General features: G+C 53.6%; 1 protein-coding gene across 1 annotated transcript in view; it reads left to right on the top strand.

The window, feature by feature from the left end:
• Window positions 1-16,243, top strand: part of NECTIN1 (nectin cell adhesion molecule 1) — a 66,793-nt gene extending 50,550 nt beyond the window's left edge. Inside the window, exons 3-7 of the mRNA XM_038754302.1 lie at window positions 1,059-1,409; window positions 2,926-3,228; window positions 3,747-3,864; window positions 6,132-6,283; window positions 12,047-16,243. Of these exons, the coding sequence (XP_038610230.1) occupies window positions 1,059-1,409; window positions 2,926-3,228; window positions 3,747-3,864; window positions 6,132-6,283; window positions 12,047-12,612 (1,490 nt within the window). The 3' untranslated portion in view covers window positions 12,613-16,243. The remainder of the gene's footprint in view (window positions 1-1,058; window positions 1,410-2,925; window positions 3,229-3,746; window positions 3,865-6,131; window positions 6,284-12,046) is intronic.
• The last annotated feature ends 8,606 nt before the right edge of the window (window positions 16,244-24,849 follow it).

The following is a 24,849-nucleotide window of genomic DNA, read 5'->3' as shown; positions in this document are numbered from 1 at the left end:
GGACCCAGTTTCTGTTCAACACGGAGCTCACAGTTTAAGTAGGAAGGAGAACAGATATTGAATCCCCATTTTACAGGTGAGATCACTGAGGCACAGAGAAGTTACTTGTCCAACGTCACAACCTACTTCTTAGACTGTGAGCCCTGTGTGGGCCAGGGACCGTGTCTGATCTAATCATCTTGTATCTTCCCTGGCCCGTAAGTACATAATAAGTGCTTAATAAATGCCACGATAATTAGGAGAGGCTCAGAGCTGGATCTAGTAATGACAGAAGCGAGTTAAGGGGCAGAAATGGGTCAGGTAGGGTGCTTGGGATTGGGGTGGAGTGGAAACTCAAGAGGCTTTCCGGAGGAGGTGACCTTTCACAGTGATTTCACAGTGGGACGTGGGGGATGGCAGATGGTTTGGGGCAGCGGGGGGCAGTTGGTTTTCCAAGCAGAAGGGGCTTCCTCTTCTCCCACTCCTTTCTGTGTCGCACTGACTTGCTCTATTTATTTATCCCCCATCCCAGCCCCTAGCAATTACAATAATAATAATAATGATGATGATGACATTTGTTAAGCGCTTACTATGTGCACAGCACTATCCATAATTTATTTATTTATATTAATATCTAGCTACCCCACTGTAGACTGTAAGCTCGTTTTGGGCGGGGAATGTTTCTGTTCATTGTTATATTGTACTCTCCCAAGCGCTTAATAATAATAATAATAATAATGACATTTATTAAGCGCTTACTATGTGCAAAGCACTGTTCTAAACGATGGGGAGGTTACAAGGTGATCAGGTTGTCCCACGGGGGGCTCACAGTCTTAATCCCCATTTTACAGATGAGGTAACTGAGGCCCAGAGAAGTGAAGTGACTTGCCCAAAGCCACACATCTGACAAGTGGCGGAAGCGGGATAGTAAGCGCTCAATAAATGCAATTGAATGAATGAAGTTAGGTGGGGGACCAGGGTGGGCTGGGGCCAAGCAGGAGAGCAGGAGTCTGGGGTTGATGGGGGAGCCAGCCCCCAGAGACCTGGGGTGACCCCTGCTCCTCATCCTCCCCATCCAGGGCTGCCCGCCCAGCTGGTCCAGGTGAACGACACGGTCTCCGGCTTCGTCGGCTCGGACGTGGTGCTGCACTGCAATTTCGCCAACCCACTGCCCAATGTGAAGATCACCCAGGTGACCTGGCAGAAGGCCAACAACGACACCAAGCAGAACGTGGCCATCTACAACCCAGCTATGGGTGTGTCAGTGCTGTCGCCCTACAAGGAGCGCGTGGTCTTCCTCCGCCCCTCCTTCACCGACGGCACCATCCGCCTCTCCCGCCTTGAACTCCGGGATGAGGGCGTCTACATCTGCGAGTTCGCCACCTTCCCCACGGGCAACCGGGAGAGCCAACTCAACCTCACCGTTCTGGGTAAGACCCCCCACTCGCCTCCATCCCTCCCTCTAGACTTCAAGCTCCCTCTAAACTGTAAACTCATTGTGGGCAGGGAATGTGTCTGTTTACTGCTGTAGTGTCCTCTGCCAAGCACTTAGTACAGTGCTTTCCACACGGTAAGTGATCAAGCAATATGACTGAGTGAATGATTGAATAAATTGTTATATTGTACTCTCCCAAGCTCCTAGTTCAGTGCTCTGCACACAGTAAGTGCTCAACAGATACGATTGACCGCCTGACTAACTCCCTCTGTGTCCCACAGGGCACAGCCCCTCTCAGCCTGGCCTCTCCACCTCCCCTTCTGTGCCCTCCTTCTGTGGTCCCTCCAGCCCTGGGGTTCCAGGACCCAACTGTGGGCATTATCTGCCCCTCCTGGAAATGACCATCTGAAGTGCTGTGCATGGAGTAAACACCCAGTAAATGAGAAGCAGCATGGCCTAGTGGAAAAAACCCTGGATTTGGAAGTTGGAGGATCTGAGTTCTAATCCCCGCTCTGCCACTTGTCTGCTGTCACTTTACTTCTCCGTGCCCCAGTTCCCTCATCTCTGAAATGGGGATTCAGTACTTGTTCTTCTTCCTACTTTCACTGTGAACCCCACATGGAACCTGATTATCTTGTATCTATCCCAGTGCTTAATATAGTGCTTGGCACATAATAAGCGCTTAACAAACAAAAAAAACCCCCATATTAAATGCAATTGATTGGTACAGGGCCTGGGGGCAAGGTGAAGGGTCAGACTCTGAAAATTGCCACTGGCTGCTGCCGTCGTGCCCCCCACCCCCAAATCTCCTCCTGTGGATTCCCTGCTAGGGTTGAGTCTCAAGTCATCTGTTCTTTGGAGAGTGAGGTCTGGCAGGGCTCCAACACGCATGAGGGCCAAACCAGAGGAGCCACAGCGAGAGGGACTTAGACAGGACCTTAAGATTGGGTCATGGGTTCAAATCCCGGCTCCTCTGCTTGTCAGCTGTGTGACTTTGGGCAAGTCACTTCACTTCTCTGTGCCTCAGTGACCTCATCTGGAAAATGGGGATTAAGACTGTGAGCCCCATGTTGGACAACCTGATCACCTTGTATCCTCCCCAGCACTTAGAACAGTGCTTTGCACATAGTAAGCACTTAACAAATGCCATCATTATTATTCCAGTGCTTAGAACAGTGCTTTGCACATAATAAGCGCTTAATAAATGCCATCATTATTGCTGGGGAAACAGGAGACTTGGGGAGGCGACAGAATCTCCCCATTCTGAACAGGAGGACTTTTGGAGTTAGATTGTACTCGCCCAAGCGCTTAGTACAGTGGTTTGCACTCAGTAAGCACTCAACAAATACAATCGAAAGAATGATTGAAAGTGTGGTTTGAGTCAGAGGCAGGGGGATGGATCAGATAGCCCCAAAGGGCCCTGATCCCCTTCCTGCATCCCTGGAAGAGACTGGGCAGGAGGTGGGGTGAGCCCTGGTTGATCCCCCTCACTGCCCACCCTCCCCACACAGCCAAACCGACCAATCACATGGAGGGGACGCGGAAGGCGCTAGTGGCCAAGGCCAGCACGACGGACAAGATCCTGGTGGCCACCTGCACCTCGGCCAATGGGAAGCCTCCCAGCACGGTGTCCTGGGACACCCGGCTCCGGGGCGAGGCCGAGTTCCAGGAGGTGCGGCATAGCAATGGCACCGTGACCGTGGTCAGCCGCTACCGCCTGGTGCCCAGCCGCGAGGCCCACCACCAACCCCTCACCTGCGTCGTCAACTACCAGCTTGACCGCTTCACCGACAGCCTCACCCTCAACGTGCAGTGTAAGCGCAGTGGGCCTGGATGGGTGGGAGGGCGGGGATGGATGGGCAGGGGTGGGCTGGGGGTCTCTGGACTGGAGCCAGGGGAAGGGGTGTGGGATGGGGAGACTTCGGTTCTGCAGGGAGGAGGGAAAGCTAATCTAGAATAACACGTCACGCTCTCTCCTCCTCCATCTTTTCTGCCAATTTCCCACTGCCTTCTGCTCTTTCCCTTTTCTTCTCCCACATCTTCTCTTTCCTGATTTTCCCTTTTCCTTCTCCCTTCTGCACCTTTTCTCTCTGTCCTCCCCCTCTCTCTTCCCTTTTCCCCTCCTTTTCTCTCTCCTTCTCCCCTCCTTCTTCCCATCCCCAATTCTTCTTGTATCTTTCATTCCTCTCTCTCTCTCTTCTCTGTCTCATCTCCTTTCCTTGTCCCTCCTCTCCCCTCCCTTTTCTCTCCAAACCCACTTCCCTTTCTTCCTTCCCCTCCTGGGCTCCCCTCCCTCCTCACCTGGTCCTCCACCCTTGCCCCCACCCCACAGATGAGCCCGAGGTGACCATCGAGGGCTTTGATGGAAACTGGTACCTGAAACGCATGGATGTGAAACTAATCTGCAAGTCGGATGCCAACCCCCAAGCCACCAAGTACCAGTGGCGACTGTAAGTTTCCCCTGGGGCTCTGGGTTCTCTCCTCCTGGCCCTGCCCTGAGGCCATCCCCTGACCTGGTCCAGGCAGTGCCCACCACCATCCCTATGGGTGTCATTAATTCATTCATTCAATCGTATTTATTGAGCGCTTACTGTGTGCAGAGCACTGTACTAAGCGCTTGGGAAGTACAAGTTGGCAACATATAGAGACGGTCCCTACCCAAAAGTGGGCTCACAGTCTAGAAGGGGGAGACAGAGAACAAAACAGAACATATTAACAAAATAAAATAATTAGAATAAATATGTACAAAAAAATAAATAGAGTAGTAAATACGTACAAACATATATACATATATACAGGTGCTGTGGGGAGGGGAAGGAGGTAAGGCGTGGGGGGTAGGGGGGGAAGGGGGGAGAGGAAGGAGGGGGCTCAGTCTGGGAAGGCCTCCTGGAGGAGGTCAGCTCTCAGTAGGGCCTTGAAGGGAGGAAGAGAGCTAGCTTGGCGGATGTGCGGAGGGAGGGCATTCCGGGCCAGGGGGATGACATGGGCCGGGGGTTGACAGCGGGACAGGCGAGAACGAGGCACGGTGAGGAGATTAGCGACAGAGGAGCGGAGGGTGCGGGCTGGGCTGTGTCAGGTGCTTTGGTGCCATCAGGCCTGGCCTGTGCAAATATCCTTAGTGGGCAATGTCATCCAGCCTTCCTGGCTCCCCCAGCTCCTCTTGGCTTTCTGGTACCGCAGCTGAGCCCTGCCCACCCCCACCCCCCAGAGGGCCCCTCTGCAGTGGAAAAGAATCTGTTCGTGAGCTCTTTCCTGAGAAGCAGCTAACTCCTCCTCCAAAGCCTCTCTGACCCTGGTCTTTGCACACACATACACACATAAATAAGAACACACACAGGCATACACACACCCCGGCCCCACCTTTCTCTCCCCAAAAGCTACTGTGTATTAGGTTGGGCTGGTATACATACACACGCACACACACACACAAACACACACACATACACACACACACACACACACACACATCCTTCCCTCTTTTCTCTCCCCACAAGCTGCTGTCTGTAAGGTTGGGCTGGTACACACACACACACACACACACACACACACACACACACACACACACACTCACTCACTCACTCACTCACACACATACCTTCTTTATCGCCCTACAAACTTACTGTGTGTCAGATTGGGGTGGACTATCCTTATACACACACACTTCCACCTCCTCTAAGTCCCCTCAAGCTACTGTGTGTTAGCTTGGGCTTGTCCATACACACACACACACATCCCCAAACAAATGCCCACCTCCTTTGTGTTCCCATATAATAATAATAATAATAATGATAGCATTTGTTAAGCCCTTACTATGTGCAAAGCACTGTTCTAAGTGCTGGGGGGATCTGGTGATCAGGTTGTCCCACGTGGGGCTCACAGTCTTAATCCTCATTTTACAGATGAGGTAACTGAGGCTCAGAGAAGTTAAGTGACTTGCCCAAGGTCACACAGCAGACGTGTGGCGGATCAGGGATGCTACTGTGTGTCAAATTGGGTTGGCCCATTGGGCTCAATAGCAGCCACCCCCTCCCTCAAGGATGATGCCCTGGGAGTCCAGCTCCACATTGCAACCCCTGGCCTCTCAGTGAAGACACCGCCCAGGGTCCAGCCTCCCCACAAAGGGCCAGGGTGGTGGAGAGGCGGGAACTGCTGGACTGTGGGAGGTTTTCCCCCCTCAACCCCAGATCTGGTTGTCCCACTCCTTGGGATTAAACCACAGGATTGAATAGCCCCCAGCATGTTCATCTAAGTCCCCCAAAGGAGTGACCTGAAGCAACTGAAGGGTGAAGAATCAGCACATTAAGGCCTATCCTGCTCTGAGACATGAGTTTTCTGTGCAGGAAGGTCCCGAGAACATAGAGACTGAGGTGGGGGTCCTGGAGGGATGGGGGAGGGGAATCTTAGCACAAATGGGGCTGAAACTGGGAAAAAGCAGGCAGCTAGGGGAGCAGCTAAACAGCTATGTTTGAATACCACTTATCGAATACTCCCAGTGCTTAGTACAGTGTCCTGCACAAAGAAAGCATTCGGTAAATACCACTGATTGATATTCAAACAGAGGTGAATTAGTTGCAGCAGAATCACCAGTCAGCCAGAGCTACTGGGTTCCACTTCCCGGGTCCACCCCAAAAGGCCAGAAAGCCCCTCCTCGGAGTTGAAGAGCGCCCGTCCCCCTGGGAACAGGGGCGGGAGTGACCCCAGGTCTGTGTTGTCTCAGGCTGAATGGCTCGCTGCCCGAGAACGCGGAGGTCCAGAACAGCACCCTGTTCTTCAAGGGACCCGTCACCTACAGCCTGGCGGGCACTTATGTGTGCGAGGCCACCAACATCATCGGCACACGCTCGGGCCAGGTGGAGGTCAACGTCACAGGTAGGAGAACTCCCTCCCTCCCTCCCCCTGGGGGAGTGGTCTCCCGGCTTCTTCTGATGCTCAATGAGATTCCACGCTCCTAATCACGGGAAATGTGTGTTGGCTTGAGCAGTGGTGGGGGCTGGTGTTTCGTCTTCTCCTTTCGATTTTGTCTGCTCTCGTTTCTCTGTTTTCCTTTTCTGCTTGGGATTCAGAGCAAGAGGGGCGGAAGGGGGAGATTGGAGTGTGGGGTCAGGTGGAAGAGGGAAGGTTGTGTCTGAGGTGCTTGGAGAGAGATTTTTCAGCAAAGCTTTAGTTGTGAGGTCACAAATTTGCCAGCCTCAGCTAAAGAGAAGACCTACCATAAAAGGTTGTTGGGGTGGAAAGGAAGTGATTGCAATAAAACAGAAGTGAAGCAGAGAGTGGTTGGGGTAGAAACGGAAGCGATGTCAGAGCCGTAGGATAGATAGTCAGTGAAGTCAGAGAGTTCCTGTGCTCTTTCCACTGAGCCACGCTGCTTCTGAGATCTGGTCCCAGCTCTGCCACCAGTCTGCTGGATGACCTTGGGCAAGTCATTTGGCTCTGAGGGCCTCAGTTTCCTCATCCGTAAAATGGGAATAATAACCCCTACCTCACAGGGATGTTGCGAGAACAAAATGAGATCATTCATGTGAGAGTGCTTTGGGAAAATATAAACATTCTACAATTACAGGTTTTGAAGTCAAAGACTGGTTGGGGTAGAAAAGAAGTGACACTGGGGGCGGTTGAGCTCGCCACAGCTAGAAGAAACTGGTAGTGGCAGAGCAAGAAAATAACTTTGGACGGTCTTGGCCAATCTTCTGAGAGAAGAGCTGTCTCCAAAGGGTCTCAGGTGGGTGGGAAAATGGAGGTGCCATCTGACCCGATCAGCTTAGAGCACTGAGCCCGAGGGACCTCATCACCTCAGCTAGACTCACATCGCAGTGGAGGGAAGCAGAAAAGAGCAACAACAAACCAATGTCTGATCCTGCCCTCGGTGCCCATGGTGCCCAGGTCTGGCTCCTAGAACCCAGCTTGCTCACCTGTCCCCAGCCCCTCACACTTACCCAATCTGCCCCTCAGAAGCAGGATGTTGTCCTCTATGTGTGGCTCTGGAAGAGCTGATTTGCCAGAGGTCTGGTGGGTGGGGAGGACTAGGTGTTGGGGTAGGATGGGGGGGGTCTCACATCTCTAGGGGAGCTCAGGAGCAGCAAAGGCCACAGGATATGGAGGTCAAGAGAGGAGGAGGAGGATGGAGAGGAGGATAAGATAAGAAGGAAGAGACGAGTCCCTCCCCACAGGGGTGCTGGGTCGGGGGAAGGAGGTGGAGAAAGAGGGCTTGCTGGGGCAGATGTCAGGATGGACAGAAGAGTGGAGGCCTATTGCCCCAGAAAGAGATGGTGAAGATGGTGTGTGGACTAGAGACAACTCAAAAGGGGCAATGGAGGTGTTCACTAAAGTAACTCTGACTGATGAGCTTGGGGGAATGGCAGACAAATCTATCACTGAGAGGCGATGGGCTTGATGATGTGGGTCACGATGATAGTGGTTGTTATGGTGACAACAGGCCTGGGGATGATGATTGACGTGATGAGGGTAATCGCGAGGATGGTGGTTGGCGTGGGGTTGGTCGTTCTACCAGTGGCAGTTGTGGCAATGAGGTTAGCTTGGCCACAGTGATCCTGGTGATGGTAGTTGGCGTGGGTAGCTCCTCAACCATGGCTGCTGTGCTGATAGTGCTGATGGTGGTCATGGTGACATGGTTGGCATGGCAGTGACAGTTACAGTGATGACAGTGGACCTGGGCATGGTCACAGGGCTGACACAGAGGGGCTGAAACCAAGCAAGTCCTTGGGCGAGGACAGCAGGGTGGGTTAGGGCAGGGTGGAGTGATGGCATCACATGACAAACCTGATGCCAGAGGAAATCAGGAAGTGACAGACCAGCTGGCCCCCTTCGATGCAGTCAAAGGATGCTGGATCTGGGCTGGTGAGGGAGACTGGCCGAGGGGTCCCAGAGAGTCACTCCTCCATCCCAACCTGGAAATCAGACCAGCAGTAGGACTCAGCCAACTGCACTCCACTGTCCTGAGGCTCAGACGCGGTAGAGCTCTGCCAGCTCACCCTGGGCAGTGACCTTTCTGTCCCCAGAGAGAGGCCCTGCTCCTACCCCCAACCCCTGCCCCTCTGCCAAGAGATGGGCCTGGCTCCAGGCTGGGCTAGGGAGACAGTGAAACCGGCTGCCAGTAGAGAATAGAAATGGAAATTGAATATTTTATTCTGTCCCTCTGTGAAATTGCTTTCCCACCAGTCTGGTGAGGCCCCACAGTAGGCAAATCTGGGCAGGAAGGGGCAGGAAAGGGAAGAGCGGGAGGGGTGGGTTACAAGTTCAAGGGGTACATGGTGTGGGGGTCTTGGAGAACTACCCAGAGGCAACCCTCAAGCCACTTACCCAATATGAGCTTGCAAGATTGGCAGCCCCAGCCCACCGCTGCACATCTTCTTCGGGCCCCCGTGATTCCTGACCCCTGACCCCTTTAGGTCCTAGAGGTTTCTCAGGTACCCAGAAGCCACCCACTGAGTGTGTAGACACTGGAACCACTGGTGTGGGGGCTCGCAGGTCCCATTCTGAGAGGGTCAGCCAGGACTGGGGGCAACTCTCTGAAACTCAACTCAGCAGAGAGCCTTGAACAGAGAGATCCAGAGAGATCCAGATCTTACTTGAGAAAGTACAACTTGAATGTGCATTTGTGCCCATTTTCTTATGTGTCTGTATGCGCCTATGTGTATTGTGTCCAGGCGTGGGTTTTTCTGTCCTGTCCATGTGTGTGTACGTGAGCTGGTATCCGAAAGAAAAGTTCTAATCTCCTGCTCCCTGCCCCCTCTAACCTCTTCCTTGATGGCCAACAGCAGCTGCAGTAGTGGGATGACTATCCAGAGGTTCATGGCCAGTGGTTGCACTGCTGCTGGGAAATAGAGTTGATTTGTTCTCTCCCTGCAACCATAGATGCCTGTGGGATTTCTGCTGTAGTCAGATCCCAACCTTTCAGCCTGACACCGAGGCTTTAGTCGGTGTCCGAGGCCCAGCCCCAGTTACAGCCCGCTAGATGTGGAACAGGCCTTAGGATCAAAGGCCATAAGAAGGAGCCCATGTCTCTATCTCTGTCTCTGTCTGGGTGTCTCTCTCTCTCTCTCTCCCTCTCCCTCTCTCTCCACTCCCAGCTGCTGCTCCAGAGGCCCTGTTCCTGGCAGAGGGACAGGAACTCCTGGATGAATGTAGCAGCTGGCAAGAGCTGGGGGAGGGCACAGCAACCTCGGCATCTCCATCCCACCACACAGTGCTTTCTGTTTGGCGAGAGCCGGGTAGGGGGCCTCTGAGCTGTGCCCTTCCTTCTGCTCCCCCCGCCCCCCAACCCCATCTTTCTCCATCTCCTCTAACCCTTCCCTCTAGCTTAGAGTCTTTGAGGGTTGAAATCTCTCTCCCTGCTTCCCTAGCTCACATAGATGGGGAACGGTGGGGGGTTGGAGGGGTGGAAGGACATTGGCCAAATCTTTGGGGAAGATGCCAGCATCGCCTGAAGTGCCTAAGGGGAAATGGGGGGTTGAGAGAATCATCTTGGAGGCCAAGAGGAAGAGGAGCGCCTGCAAGAGGGAGAAAGGCACCTGGCTGAATGGGCGTGGGGTGAGAGATGATAAGGGGCAGGATGGGAGAGCCATGGGTGTTCACCAGGCAGGAGGGGCCGGGTTTATGAAGGGCACTTCCAGCTCCCACCTGCCATCTAGACCCCCGCCCCGGGCAGAGCCCCTGCCCGCGTCCCTCCCCGCCAGGTGGCCAGCAGGTGCAGGACTCATAAAGCGGTAATAAAGAGGGTGGAGAGCCGGGTGGGAAACTGGGTGGGCCAAGGCAATCCGAGACTGACTCGGTAAGCTGGGCGACTCGGGGGCGGGCAGAGGCTGAGCTCCGTCTCTCCTGTCGACATCCCCATCCATTGGGACCGCCCTCTCCCCACTCTCCACCAGCCCAGGGGGCTGGGAGCAGGACTCTGAAGGCTCGGCCCAAGGGGATGCCTGGAGGAGGCCTCAGCTGAGGCTTGCCCAGGCCGGAGGACCCAGACCTGATCCCAAGCTCCTGCCCTCCTTTTCCTCCTCTTCCTCTTTGTCCCTCCACTCCATCCCACTCACCCTCTTCGGTTCCCAGGAACAGGACTGGTCTCCGGCGCCACCCAGTGGCGGTGCCGGGAACCGATCCCTGCCGTCCACTTCTGCCCTCGTTCTCTTCCCTCTGTCCCGGCGGTCTTCCCCAAGCCCCCTCCCACGACCCTCCCCACACTACCTACACTTCTTCTTCCCTCTCATCCCCACCTTCTCTTCCCTTCACCCTTAACTGCCCTTTCGGGTTTTCTCCTCTTTCTTGACCACCACCTCCCTTGCCCCCATCTCGTTTCCCCTCTCCCGTCCCCTGTCCCCCTCTGTCCTTTCCTTCTCCTTCTCCTTCCCAGGAACCCCAGCCAGAACCTCCTGTCCACAGTCTCCTTCTTCCATCCCCCTCACCCCTAGTTTGGTGGCTCTACACTCCTTCCATCCCACATCCCCACTCCTCCCAACCCCTGGAAAACCAACAGGTTCCAGCTGCTGTTGAGGCTCTCTCTCTCTGTAGGTCTCTCTCTCTCTCTCTCTCTCTCTCTCTCTCTCTCTCTCTCTCTCTCTCTCTCTCTCATCTTGCCCAGGCACTGGCAAAATTGCAGTGCCCCAGGTTCTCATCACCAAGCCTGACAACTCTCAGGCCCCTTTCCCTCTATTAGTTCTTAATAATAATAATAATAATAATGATATTTGCTAAGCGCTTACTATGTGCCAAGCCCTGTTCTAAGTGCCGGGGTAAATACAGGGCAATCAGGCTGTCCCACTTGGGGCTCATGGTCTTAATCCCCATTTTACAGATGAGGCAACTAAGGCACAGAGAAGTTAAGTGATTTGCCGCAGCAGACAAGAGTGGAGGCAGGATTAGAACCCACCTCCTCTGATTCCCAAGCCCATGTTCTTGCCACTAGGCCATGCTGCTTCTAAGGCCTTAAGCCCTGGAGGCGCTGGCTGCAACGGGGGTGGAAGGACTGGCGGCAGGGCAGAGCAGGGCAAGGCAGTGGTGGGTTCTGGCTCCACGGGGCCCAGCCTACGTTCCCCAGTAGCCACTGTCAGGCCCCTCGGTTCTGCTCAGAGGTGGCGGCCAGGAGCTGGGTGAAATATGTGCACACACGTGTGGTGGGGAGGACACACATGTGAACAAGCACACTCCAGCACACGGGTCCACATGTACATGGTGATTGTATTGGTTCAGTGAAGGGGCAGTTTGGGAGGGATGTATGTGGTGGGTGGCAGTGTCCTTGAGGGCAGGGATCGTGTCTACCGGCCACCTCTACTGCATTCTCCCAAGCGCTCAGTATAGCGTCCTACACGCAGTAAGCACTCACTAAATACCATTGATTGATGGGTTGAGAGGGTCTGCCCGTCTCTCAGTCTCTCTGTCTGACTGCCCTTCTCGCTCTTGTTCGGCCTCCGGGATGGAAAGGGGAGGTGGGGGAGGGCGGGGTAGGATCACCGGGGCTGCCATGTTCGTGAACCATCCCTCGACCCCTTCCCCTTCCCCCCATCCCAGCTTTCCCCTCCTCCCGCCCCTCTCGCCCCTTCCCACCTCCCCACCCCCCAGCTTCCCAAGCCCAAGAGAACCGCTGCTGACGCTGTGCCCCTTCCGTGTCTTTTCCGCCCCCAGAGTTCCCCTACACCCCGTCTCCAACCGAACATGGGAAGCGAGCGGTGCCCGGGTTCCCGACGGCCATCGTAGGGGGCGCGGTGGGGGGCGTCCTGCTGGTCCTGGCCGTGGCGGGCGTCCTCTTCGCCATCTTCCGCCGCCGCCGTCACACCTTCAAGGGCGACTACAGCACCAAAAAGCACGTGTATGGGAACGGCTACAGCAAGGCGGGCATCGCGCAGAACCACCCACCTGCTGCCCAGAACCTGCAGTACCCCGAAGACTCGGACGACGACAAGAAGCCCGGCCAGCTGGGGGGCAGCAGCTATGACGAGGAAGAAGAAGAGGAGGAGGAGGTGGGGGGAGGCAACGGTGGGAAGGGCGGTGCTGGTGGGGGGCTGCACCCCAAACTCGACGATGACACCAAGAGGCCCTACTTCACCGTGGACGAGGCAGACGGACGCCCGGACGGCTATGGGAACCGGACTCTTGGCTACCAGTACGACCCAGAGCAGCTGGACATGGCCGAGAACATGGTGTCTCAGAATGACGGGTCTTTTATTTCCAAAAAAGAGTGGTATGTGTAGCCCCCATCACCACCCCACCCCTGCCTCTCAGGGCGGGCCGTCTCCTTCTCCCGCACGCACTCCCCCACCCCCTGACGCCCCCCACCCCTGACCCTGCTCCACCAGAGACCCTCTGGGACCCTCCCGGGGGCGGGGAGAGAGGAGGGAGAGAGATGAGCCAGGCGCCTTGCTTTCTTTTTGACCTCCTTTCCCCGGTGACTCTGTTACTCCCCTGCCTCCCCCACCGTGATGTTGTGTTCAATTGTGACTTTGGTGTTCACTTTGCTTTTTGACTACTGCCCACACCTGGTATCCCGGAGCCCACCCGTGTCTTTCTGTGCCCCCCTCCCCGGGGGCGGCGGGAGGGGCCCGGACCTCTCTCCCCACCCCAAAGGCCCCGAACACTGGAATTTGTTTGTTTGTTGTCTAATTTCCGTGGAGGTCAGTTTCCCTCCCTCTTCTTCCCCTCTTGGGGGAAGGGGTCACCGCAGTTTGGGGAAGGGGCAAGGTCAAAGGGGCAAGAGAGGAGGAGAAACGGGAATGGGGAACCCGGGAGGTTTAGTTGGGGCCGGTAGAAAGAAGAGAGAGCTACCCCGGGGTTAAGTGGTTCACTCCGGCCCCTCTTCTCGGCCTCAGTTTCCCCAGGAGTTGGGGAGGGGCCTAGCAGGAGACTGAGACATATAGACACACACACATGCGTGCACTGGAGCCCCAGACCCCTACCCTGCCTGGCTGAAGAGGCAACCCTAGGTCTGCCCCAGACCCTTCCCCACCCCAAGGTCTAGTAGACCCCGGGGGTGGGGGACTGCCCTTCCTAGCCTCTGGGGACCAGCGCCTCTAGCACTGAAGCTGCTTGACCTTATCTCCAAAGCCCCCTCTTCCCCGCTACCTCCTCGCTGACTGTTTCCTTGGTTGGGGGAGGGGACGGGGTGAGAGGGAGATGGAGACCTGGGCAAATAGCCCAGGGACCAGGGTAGACGAGGGGGTGCTTGCCCAGTGCCCCCATCCCTACCCCTCAAAGGGATCCCAAGGGGGGATCCCAAGCCCTCCAAGGATGAGGGAGGGGGGAGATTGCTAGGGCTGCTGGAAGCCACGGGAAATGGAAGAGAAGGGGCAGCTCCTCCCTGGAGGAGGAAGGAGAACAACTAGCCCTGACCCCTGACCCCTGCCCCTTGGAGAGAGCTACAGTTGGGGCATGCCAGCCTTGACCCGGCACCTTCAACTCCTGGTCCAAAGCCAAGGCCTGTGAAGTGTAGCTGTTGGGATCCTGTGATCCCCAGGGTGGATTCGGGCAATCCAGTCCACCCATTGGTCAAGGTGGAGGGGCTCCTGCCCCCTCCTCTGCCAAGGGGTCCAACATCCTCAACCCCTCCGCCTCCCCATTCCCGTACCTGGCCGTCTCCGTAGAAGGGGTGGGGTAGGAACAGGTGTGATCCGTCCGGGCGACCCTCCTCTCCCCGTCTACCACTCTGGATCTCTCTTTAGGGTGGGCGGGGTGGCTGAGAGGCACAGGACACCGGGCTCCCTCCGGTGAAAGCACGGGCTCCTGACCCTGCTTCCCCAGGCCCCCAGTCCCAAATGCTGCTACTTTCCAAGAAAGAGCCCCCACCCACAAAAGCCCTTTCGTCCCCCCAACTATCTCTCATCAGTGAGAGGCTGGAGTCAGTGTCCGGACCTTGACGGACTCACGCCCTCTCTTTGCTCGCCCCCTCCCCCCACTCTCCGTGGCCCAGTAGCCATGTAGCAGACACCTGAAGCCACTCTGGCCCGGGGCTGGCTCCCCCCACCCCGGGTGAAAAGGCCCGTGATCGTGGGGGATAGAGATGGAGGGCCGGACGGGTGGAGAGAGGGGAGAAGCGAAGCCGGGGTTGGACGAGAAGGCTGCCATCCGACCCCACCCCTCAATGGGATTAACGTTTCCCCTCGCCCCCAGCCTCAAAGACTCAGTGAGGGCCCTTTGGTCCCCAGGGAGATGGCTGGTCCCCGCCACCACCATGAACTCTGCCAAAACCTGGCGGCCCCTTCCCAATCCCCCCACTCTCCCCCGGAGCAAAGCACATACAGCAGAGCACAAGGCCTGTCCCAGACTCTGACCCCCTTTCCCCACCGCCCCCCCGGCATCTGTGTCTCGCGCTCCCCCAGGCTGGAGAATCCCGGGTGACCCAGCGGCGCTCCCCAGGCAGCAGAGAAAGCAGGCGGGGGGCAGTGCCAGATGGGGCACGGCAGTTGGAAAATCGACAGCCCCTTTGGCCCTGGGCAGGGGTCGCGGTACTTTCCAGGCCTCAGAACCAGGGAGGACAGGGCTGCCAACCGGCTGGTGCCGGCTGATACAAGGTGGGGGGATGGGGGGGCATCCCAGTCAGCCAAACCCCTCGCCATCCCAACCTGCCTGCCGCATACAGGGAAGCCCCCAGCCCCCAACCATCGTTGCTGCTGCTGCTGCTGCTGATGTTCCTGCAGCAAATTAAATCGATTCGGGAGCCGTTTGCCTTGCAGACGGCCCAGCTGTTTCCCTGCCGGAATCCTCCCCACCCTGCCACTCTCCCAGCTTATTTTCCTTAATTACAGATTCTGATATCATGTTTACTCTGCCCTAAAAGCATCTGATCTCCCTTTTGTACCAAATGATACCAGCTCAGATCCAGCACACACACACATACACACAGACACACATTCCAACGCTTAGAACAGTGGCTGGCACATATTAAGCGCTTAACAAATACCATCATCATCACACACACACACACACACATACCCCCACAGCGTCCTCGGCCCAAAGCAGGCCCGGAACCTGCGCTTAGCCAGGATTGGAAGGCCCAGCGGGCAGCAAGGGGGGTGGCTCCTCCACACGCACTCTCCCGGGACCCCCAAGAGTCCAAAGCTCTACTTTGTAAGGGGAATGGGGGCGGTACTGCCATGGGGGTGGGCTCGGGCGAGGCAGGGATGACCCAGCATCCAGGTCCCAGCATTCCTCGCCCGCTGCCTGGCACAAGCCTGACTTCTGCAGGGACAGTGGTCTGGCAGCGGGCACAAGGCCCAGGAGATGGGCACAGTGGGGCAGGCCTGCTGGAAGATGGACTTTGAAAGCTGTGTGGCAGGAAGGTGGCCTGAGTGATGGAGACACCCCCCACCCCAATCCCCCACCTCATCCCACCCCCAACCCTGTCTTTCCCTGTCCGGGTCGTGGCGGCCCTGTTTGGCATATCCATGAGGCGCATAATTCCCCAGGCTCTCTGACCCTTTTGGGGTACAGACAGAGGGGGCCTCCCGTCCTTCCAGCACTTGGTTTCGGAGTCTCCCCGCTCCCAGCCCCCAACTCGGCCGCTGTATTTGATCGTCCTTGCTTTCCTGGCTGGGGATTGGGGGGCGGTGAGGAGAACCAGACACTGGGAAGAGGAATGAGAGACTGGGAAAGGGGAAGGTGTTGTGATTTTTTTGTTAAAAAAAAAAAAGAAAAAAAAGCAGGATATTTCCCTCCCTCCCTCCCAATTGTACTTGGCCTTTATTTCTTCCCTTTGGTTTCTATGGAATGAATTGTGTTAGAAGGGTACACTCTGGTCAGAATGGGGAGGGTTGTGTCACACACCTCCCTCTCCCCCTTGTAAAAAAGAACCCTAAAAAATGTACTTTTTTATAAATAAAGACTTTAAAACAAACACCAGGCTCCCTCCCAACTGCCTGTCAATCAATCAGTCAATCAATCAATGGTATTTATTGAGCACTTAGTGTGTGCAGAGAACTGTACAAAGTGCTTTTCTGAACAGTCTGTTCACTGTCCCCAGCGCCAAGCCTGGATGATGGCCAGGCCGAGAGTGCTGGCTTCTGCAGCTCCGGCCCTGCTGGTGGACTTCCCAGACACAAGCTGAGGTGTCAGCCCTTCAAGGGGGATGCCTTGCTGCCCCAACCCTCAGGCCTGGGGCTTCTGACAGAGAGAGGAGGGCAGTGGATGCTGGGATGACCAGGCCCCAGCAATCCCCTTTGGCGAGTACCCTGTCCCTGACCTGCCCCTTCCTGGTTCACCATGTCTGAAGAGAACCAGCAGCTGGCCAGAGGCCTCAATCCAGTGGCCAAGGCCCCATCAGCTGGGTTGTGGGGGACCAAGGTGGGGGAAGATCCATTCAGCAAAAGAGAAGCAGGCAGGTCTGGGCCCGGGGATAGTGCGGCAGCTCAGATCTGCCCCAACCCAGGGCCCCTGCTGCCTCTGCCCATCCTGGTTGGTGAAGAGGTTTGCGGGTGAGAACCTGGAGCCTTGCACCTCTTCTGATCTGGAGAACCGGCCCAGTGTAAGCAATCGACTAAGCCATCCGGATGGGTGAGAGACACAGATGTCAGCTCTCTGGGCCTTAGCAAGGAAAAGGGTAAGAGCCCAATGCCCCAGCTGGGTATAATAATAATTGTGGTATTTTTTATGGTATTTGTTATATGCTTTCTATGTGCCAGGCACTGTACTAAGCACTGGGATTAAATACAAGCTAATCATCTTGGACACAATCCATGTAGCGTGGCTCAGTGGAAAGAGCATGGGCTTTGGAGTCAGAGGTCATGGGTTCAAATCCCAGCTCTGCCAATTGTCAGCTGTGTGACTTTGGGTAAGTCACTTAACTTCTCTGCGTCTCCGTTACCTCATCTGTAAAATGGGGATTAAGACTGTGAGCCCCCTATGGGACAACCTGATCACTTTGTAACCTCCCTAGCGCTTAGAACAGTGCTTTGCACATAGTAAGTGCTTAATAAATGCCATCATTATTATTATTATTATGTCTCTCGTGGGACTCACGTTTTTAATCCCCATTTTATAGATGAGGCTACTGAGGCATAGAGAAGTTAAGTGACTTGCCCAAGGTCACACAGCAGACAAGTGGCGGAGCCAAGAGTAGAACCCAGGTCTTTCAGACTCGCAGGCCCTGCTCTACCCACTAGGCTAGGCTGCTTCTCAATTAATTGAGCTCTCACTATGTGCCAGACGCTCTACTAAGCTCTGGGTTAGATAGAAGATAATCAGATCAGACACAGTCCCTGTGCCACATGGCGCTTTACAGTCTAAGAGGGAAGGAGAATCAAGTATTTACTCTCCATTTTACAGATGAGGAAACTGAGGTACCGAAAAGGTTAGTGACTTGCCCTATGGAACCTGGCAACCAGAAAAGACTGGGGAGGTAACGGGCAGAACACATGCTACCACTCTGATGTTGAGTAGCACCTGGGTGGGCACAACTGGGGTAGTGCCAGGAAAAAGTGCAATCTTTCTGGAGGATGCAAGCTAGTGACCGTCTCTATATGTTGCCAACTTGTACTTCCCAAGCGCTTAGTACAGTGCTCTGCACACAGTAAGTGCTCAATAAATACGATTGAATGAATGAGGGAGGGGACGTTTGGTAAGAGGATAGCAGTGGGCAGGCTGCCCTGTCTGGCTCTTTGCAGGAACCAAATGGCTCAAAGCTGACACTGCTTCCTGGCATTTTCCCCAGGAGTGTTTGCTCCATCCCTCCTCCCCACTCCCTCCTCCACCACCTCCCTCCTTCAAGGGGCTCTTCAGAGGGTGAGAAGCAATGTGGTCTGGAGAATCCGAAGGACCTGGGTTCTAATGTCGGCTCCGCTACTTGTCTGCTGGGTGACCTAGGGCAAGTCACTTCACTTCTCTGTGCCTCAGTTGCTTCATCTATAAAATGGCAATTAAGACTGTGAGCCCCATGTGGCACAGGGCTGTGCCCAACCTGATTAACTTGTGTCTACCCCAGCGCTTAGTATAGTGCCTGGCACAAAGTAAGCATTAACCAAAACCATAAAATTTTAAAAAAGGCAAGAGGATGGGCAGGAGACAGACCATTGCAACGCAAGGAGCTGGGAGCTGGAGTCGGGACCTCATGGAGTTCTAGGGGAATCAGCAACTCGTGAGTTCTAGAACAGGATTTGTGACTTCTAGAGTGATGTCTGTCTTCTTGATTTCCAAGCTGTCTAGATCCAACATTGTTCTCAGGGATCTGAATGGAGGTTTCCGGATGTGAAGCTGTTCTCAGGGTGCTGAAGAACAGAGCTTTCCTTTGGGGTGCATGGGGTTGAGAGGAAATCAATCGATCTGTCGTATTTATTGAGTGCCTACTGTGTGCAGAGAGTTGTACTGATTGGGAGAGTACAATATAACAGAGTTGATAGATACATTCCCTGCCCACAACTGAGCTAACAGCCTAGAGGGGGAAGAGTTGACTCTCCTCCAATTTGCAGACTGGAGAAAGTGAGATTCAGATATGGGGAGAAACCCGGTCAGAGATAGCCAACAGTGTAGATACTATTCCTTGAGTGGAAGGAGAGGCCGTCGGAGACTAAGATGAGAAAGACAGAGCGTGGACCTGGGGTCTGAAGAAGTAGTGTAAATCCTAAGAAGCTGGGGACCACACCTTCATTTGGATGCCCTGCTAAATCTGTGTTCTTTTTTTAAAAAAAATGGTATTTCTGAAGTGCTTACAATATCCCGGGCACTGTACTAAGTTCTGGGGTAGATACAAGCTAATCAGGTTCAACACACCCCATGTCCCACATGGGACTGATGCTCTTAATCCCCATTTTACAGATGAGATCACTGAGGCACAGAGAAGTGTTGTGACTTGCCCAAGGTCACACATTACACACAAGGCAGAGACAGGATTAGGGCCCAGATCCTTCTAACTCCCAGTCAATCAATCAATCATATTTATTGAGCGCTTACTGTGTGCATAGCACTGTACTAAGCACTTGGGAAGTACAAGTTGGCAACATATAGAGACAATCCCTACCCCACAGTGGGCTCTGGTCTTTATCCACTAGGTCATGCTACTTCACTGTCTTCTGCATTCTTCTTCTATTGTCTTGATGATCTCTGAGCCTAGGAGTCTAGCACAATGATCCAGCTGAAAATAACAATAAACAATAACAATGAGAAGCAACGTGGCTCAGTGGAAGGAGCACGGGCTTGGGAGTCGGGAGTCATGGGTTTGAATCCTAGCTCCGCCACAGGTCTGCTGTGTGACCTTGGGCAAGTCACTTAACTTCTCTGAGCCTCAGTTACCTCATCTGTAAAATGGGGTGAAGACTGTGAGCCCTACGTGGGACAACCTGATCACTTTGTATCTCCCCAGTGCTTAGAACAGTGCTTTGCACATAGTATGCGCTTAACAAATGCCATCATTATTATTATTATTATTAAAGACATTTGTTAACCACTGACTGTGCCAAGCACTGTAGTAGTTGCAAGATCATCAAGTCAGGCACAGTCCCTATCCCACCTGAAGCTCACAATTTAATTAAGAGGGAGAACAAGTATTTAACCTCCATTTTGCTGATGAGGAAACAATCAATCGTATTTATTGAAACAGGCCCAGAGAAGTTAAGTGACTTGCCCGAAGTCACGCAGAAGGCAAGCAGCAGACCAGGGATTAGAACTCAGATCTGATTGCCAAGCCTGGGCTCTTTCCACTAGACCATGCTAATTCAACGCTAGTTCATCCAGCACTCTGTTTCTCCCACCTCTTAGCCAGGGGGCTCTCCAATTCCAGGATCCTTCCCACTCCTTGCCCCTCTCCCCTCCCCACTTCCAATCACCACGGTGCATCTGCCAGCAGCTTCAGTCTGTCAATCTGCATCCTCAGGGTGAGGAGAGGGGAAGGGGGGTGAACAACTGAAGGGAACTTTGTGTTTCTCCCAGTCCTTCAGACCTCAAGGAAATCCCTGTTCACATCCCAGTCAGCATCAGCCTCTCCAAGCCACCTCCTCCCTGACCCAAGACCCACCTTGTCACTCTATCCTCCCTAAGTCCCCAGGGGCTGCCCTGCTCTCCTTCAGAGCCTTGCTCGGGCTGCCCTCTGCCTGCTCCCTATCATCTCCTCTCCCTCTTCTACCCCCAACATCTGGTAACCATCTCTCTGTCTGGAATGCAGCACAAATTGCACCCCCTCCCAACCCCAGCAGATAGTTTCTCCTTTCTCAGACATCTACACTGCCATCTGGGCTGCACCACTGTGGGCGGGAGGGACAGGAGGGACGGGAGGGGGAACAAGTACCAAACTACCAGTGGAGCGCTGCTGCCTTCAGTCAGTGCCCAGTGCGAGAATGACGATGATAATGTTGATGATAATGGTATTGAGAAGCAGCATGGCTCAGTGGAAAAAGCCCGGGCTTGGGAGTCAGAGGTCACGAGTTCTAATCCCAGCTCCACCACTTATCAGCTGTGTGACTTTGGGCAGGTCACTTGACTTCTCTGTGCCTCAGTTACCTCATCTGTAAAATGGGAATTAAGACTGTGAGGCCCACGTGGGACAACCTGATCGCTTTGCATCCCCCAGTGCTTAGAACAGCGCTTTGCACATAGTAAGCGCTTAGCAAAATACCATCATTATTATTATTATTTGTTAAGCACTTACTATGTGTCAAGCACCGTTCTAAGCCCTGGGGTAGGTATAAACTAATCAGATTGGATGTAGTCCCTGTCCCACATGGGGCTCACAGTCTTAATCCCCATTTTACAGATGAGGGAACTGAGGCATAGAGAAGTGAAATGACTTGCCCAAGGTCACACAGCAGACAAGTGGCAGAGCTGAGATTAGCACCCAGGTTCTTCTAACTCCCAGGCCCTTGCTGTATCCACTAGGTCTTACTGCTTCTATCCTCTGGCTCCCCCAGGCCTAGGTGCCGGTAGAGGGAGGAGGGACCGGAGGAGACGATAAGCAGCTAGAGAGACTCAAAATGTCTACACCAACTCCCCGCCTTGCCCACCTGCCCACTCTGGGAGTGGGGAAAGCGGTTCCTTGCCCTGTAGAACAAAGACACCACGGATGTGTTTGGATGTTTCCCAAGCATGCTAATAAAAGGAGAGATGCTCATCAAGCGGTCACTTTCTGGAGTTTCTTGGCTGTCCGATTAAGTTAATTTTTAATTTGCACAGGCCCTGGGTGTTTAATTACATTATTAATACATCAGAGGGGAGGGCTGGGCGGAACTTTCTAATTGGCATTTAACTGGATCGTTCCGGCACATTAGCCAATGCTTATCGTGCTGTGGGGGAGATTGGTTCATTTGTCCCAGCCAGCAGGCTCTCCTACAGAGACCCCCACCCCTAGGGAGGACCTTTCGGCTGGTCTGTGGCCACCCCTCCCCAGGCCCTGGCCTGAGCCTTCTGGCCAATTGGTCCTAAGGCATTTGGAGACGGCTTGGAAGGTCCGTGGGCTGGTGAAGTTGATACCAATACGAATCCCAATTTGTTAAGCGCCTACTCTGTGCCAAGCGCTGGGGTAGATACAAGGTGATCAGGTTGTCCCACGTGGGGCTCACAGTCTTAATCCCCATTTTACAGATGAGGTAACTGAGGCACAGAGATAATAATAATAATCATGGCATTTGTTAATTGCTTACTATGTGCCAAGCACTGTTTTAGCGCTGGGGTGGATACAAGGTGATCAGGTTGTCACACACGGGACTCACAGTCTTAATCCCCATTTTACAGTTGAGGTAACTGAGGCACAGAGAAGTGAAGTGGCTTGCCCAAAGTCATACAGCTGACAAGCAGTAGAGCCAGGATTAGAACCCATGACCTCTGACTCCCAAGCCCGTGCTCTTTCCACTGACCCACACTGCTTTGTAAAGTGACTTGCCCAAAGTCACACAGCTGATAAATTGCAGAGCCGGGATTAGAACCCACAACCTGTGACTCCCAAGACCAGGCTCATTCCATTAAACCACACTGCTCCTCTAACTTCCAAGGCTGTGAGCCCTTATGTGGAACGGGCACTCTGTTCTTCCTGATTATCTTGTATCTATCCCAGCGCTTAGAACAGTGTCTGACACAAAGCAAGCACTTAACAAGAGAGAAGCAGCATGGCCTAGTGGAAAGAGCTTGGGCTTGGGAGTCAGAGGTTGTAGGTTCTAATTCCAGGTCTGCCACTTGTCTGTCATGTGACCTTGGACAAGTCACGTCTCTGGGCCTCGGTTCCCTTATCTGTAAAATGGGGATTAAGACTGCGAGCCACATGTGGGACAATGTGATAACCTTGTATCCACTCCACCTCTTAGAACAGTGCTTGGCACATTGTTAGCACTTAACAAATGACATCAATATTATTATTAACAACACCATAAAAAAAAGTCAGCGCTAGAGGAGTTTCTTGGCCTGGGTAGGCGACCCGTCTCGAGATGCTCGTGGGAATCACCCACTTTCTCGAGGTGTGTTGGAGGGAGGAACCAAGATTCATTAGTTCATTCATTCAAATGTATTTATTGGGCGCAGGGAATGCGAGGGAATGTACTCTCTCAAGTGCTTAGTACAGTGCTCTGCACACAGTAAGTGCTCAATATATACGATTGAATGAATGAATGAATAATGGCATTTTATTAAGCACTTACTATGTGCAAAGCACTGTTCTAAGCGCTGGGAAGGTTACAAGGTGATCAGGTTGTCCCACGGGGGGCTCACAGTCTTAATCCCCATTTTACAGATGAGGTAACTGAGGCACAGAGAAGTTAAGTGACTTGCCCAAAGTCACACAGCTGACAACTGGTGGAGCTGGGATTTGAACCCATGACCTCAGACTCCAAAGCCCGGGCTCTTTTCCACTGAGCTACGCTGCTTCTCAATGAATGAATGCTTCTCAATGCTTCTCAATGAATGCCCTGAGCCCAGTTTGGAAGCCCTCCCTGAAAAAGATGGAGGCAAACCTGTGGAAAGGGAAGGAAACTGGGTCCTGTGGGTTCAGCTTAATGGAGTTGGGGCTGTTTAAACTAGAGAAGAAAAGACTGGAGATTGGGGCCGCACCCAATCAGCCACACCCAGTCACTGCCTTCAAGTCTGTAAAGGGAAAACACCCCTGGTCACCCTCACAGAGCGCCAATCAAAAGGATGGTGCTTAAATTGCAGTAGGAGGGATTGTAGTTGGACGTGAGGAAGAACTTCCCGACTATGGAAGGTGAACACTGGAACCGATAGCAGAGAGGCTGTGGGGGGGCCCTTTTCCAGGGATCTTCAAGAAAACAGACCCCTGTCCATCCTGGTTAAACTAGTCATTCACCTACCTGGAGGCAGGGGGCTGGACCAGATTCATTCATTCATTCAATCGTATTTATTGAGCACTTGCTGTGTGCAGAGCGCTGCACTAAGCGCTTAGGAAGTGCAAGTCGGCAACATATAGAGATGGTCCCTACCCAACAACGGGCCCATAGTCTAGAAGGGGGAGACAGACAACAAAACAAAACATGGAGACAGGTGTCAAAATTGTCAGAACAAATAGAATTAAAGCTATATGCACAACTAACAAGATAATATAGTAAATATGCACAAGTAAAATAAATAGAGTAATAAATCCGTACATATATATACAGGTGCTGTGGTGAGGGGAAGGAGGAAGGGCGGAGGGGATGGGGAGGAGGCGAGGAAAAAAGGGGCTTAGTCTGGGAAGGCCTCCTGGAGGAGGTCCCTCCCAGGTCAGGCATTCTGGGATTCTGCAGCAGTAGTAGACACCCTGCCCCTCTTACATGTTTATGGATCGGTGATCTGGAAGCCTGGGGCCTAGCCTTGCTGCGGAAGGGGCAGGAGGAAACACAACAGGAAACAAGTAATAGTCTGGTTTAGTGGAAAGACAAAGGGCCTGGGAGTCAGAGGACCTGGGTTCTAATCCCGGTTTTGCCACTTGTCTGCTATGTGACCCTGGGAACGTGACTTCTCTTCTCTGTGCTTCAGTTTTCTCATCTGTAAAATGGGGATTCAAAGCCTGTTCTCCCTCCTATATAGACTGTGAGCCCCGTGTGGAATAGGAACTGTATTCAACCTGATTAACTTGTATCTCCCCCAAGGTTTAGAATGATGATTGGCACATATAGCAATGATAATAATAATAAGGGGCAGCTCCCTGCTGCTCTGTCCCTCTCCATCTCCAAGCCTCTGAGGACCCTGTAGGCTCTGGCTAGATGTTGGACAAGCCATTTAACTTCATTGTGTTTCAGCTTCCTCATTTGTAACATGGGAATAAAGAAGTGAACCCCATCTGAGACGTGGACTGGATCCAAACTGAATAGCTTGTATCTGCTCCAGCGCTTAGTTCAGTTCCTGGCACGTAGTAAGCGCTTAAATACCATAAAAAAACCCCTTGATGTTCCATGTAGGACCTAACTGTGACCCTCACATGGGGCTCCTAGAGGTGAAAGGAGGGGTGGGAGGGGTAGAGCAGGCCGCCTTTCTCTGACTATTCCTCACAAGTCAGAATAGTTAGGGTCCATTGCCTCATCCCCCACCACCACGCC

This window comes from Tachyglossus aculeatus, chromosome 11 (assembly GCF_015852505.1).
Source record: "Tachyglossus aculeatus isolate mTacAcu1 chromosome 11, mTacAcu1.pri, whole genome shotgun sequence".
In the NCBI taxonomy this organism is placed as follows: domain Eukaryota; kingdom Metazoa; phylum Chordata; class Mammalia; order Monotremata; family Tachyglossidae; genus Tachyglossus; species Tachyglossus aculeatus.
This window is presented reverse-complemented; position numbering and strand designations above follow the sequence as displayed.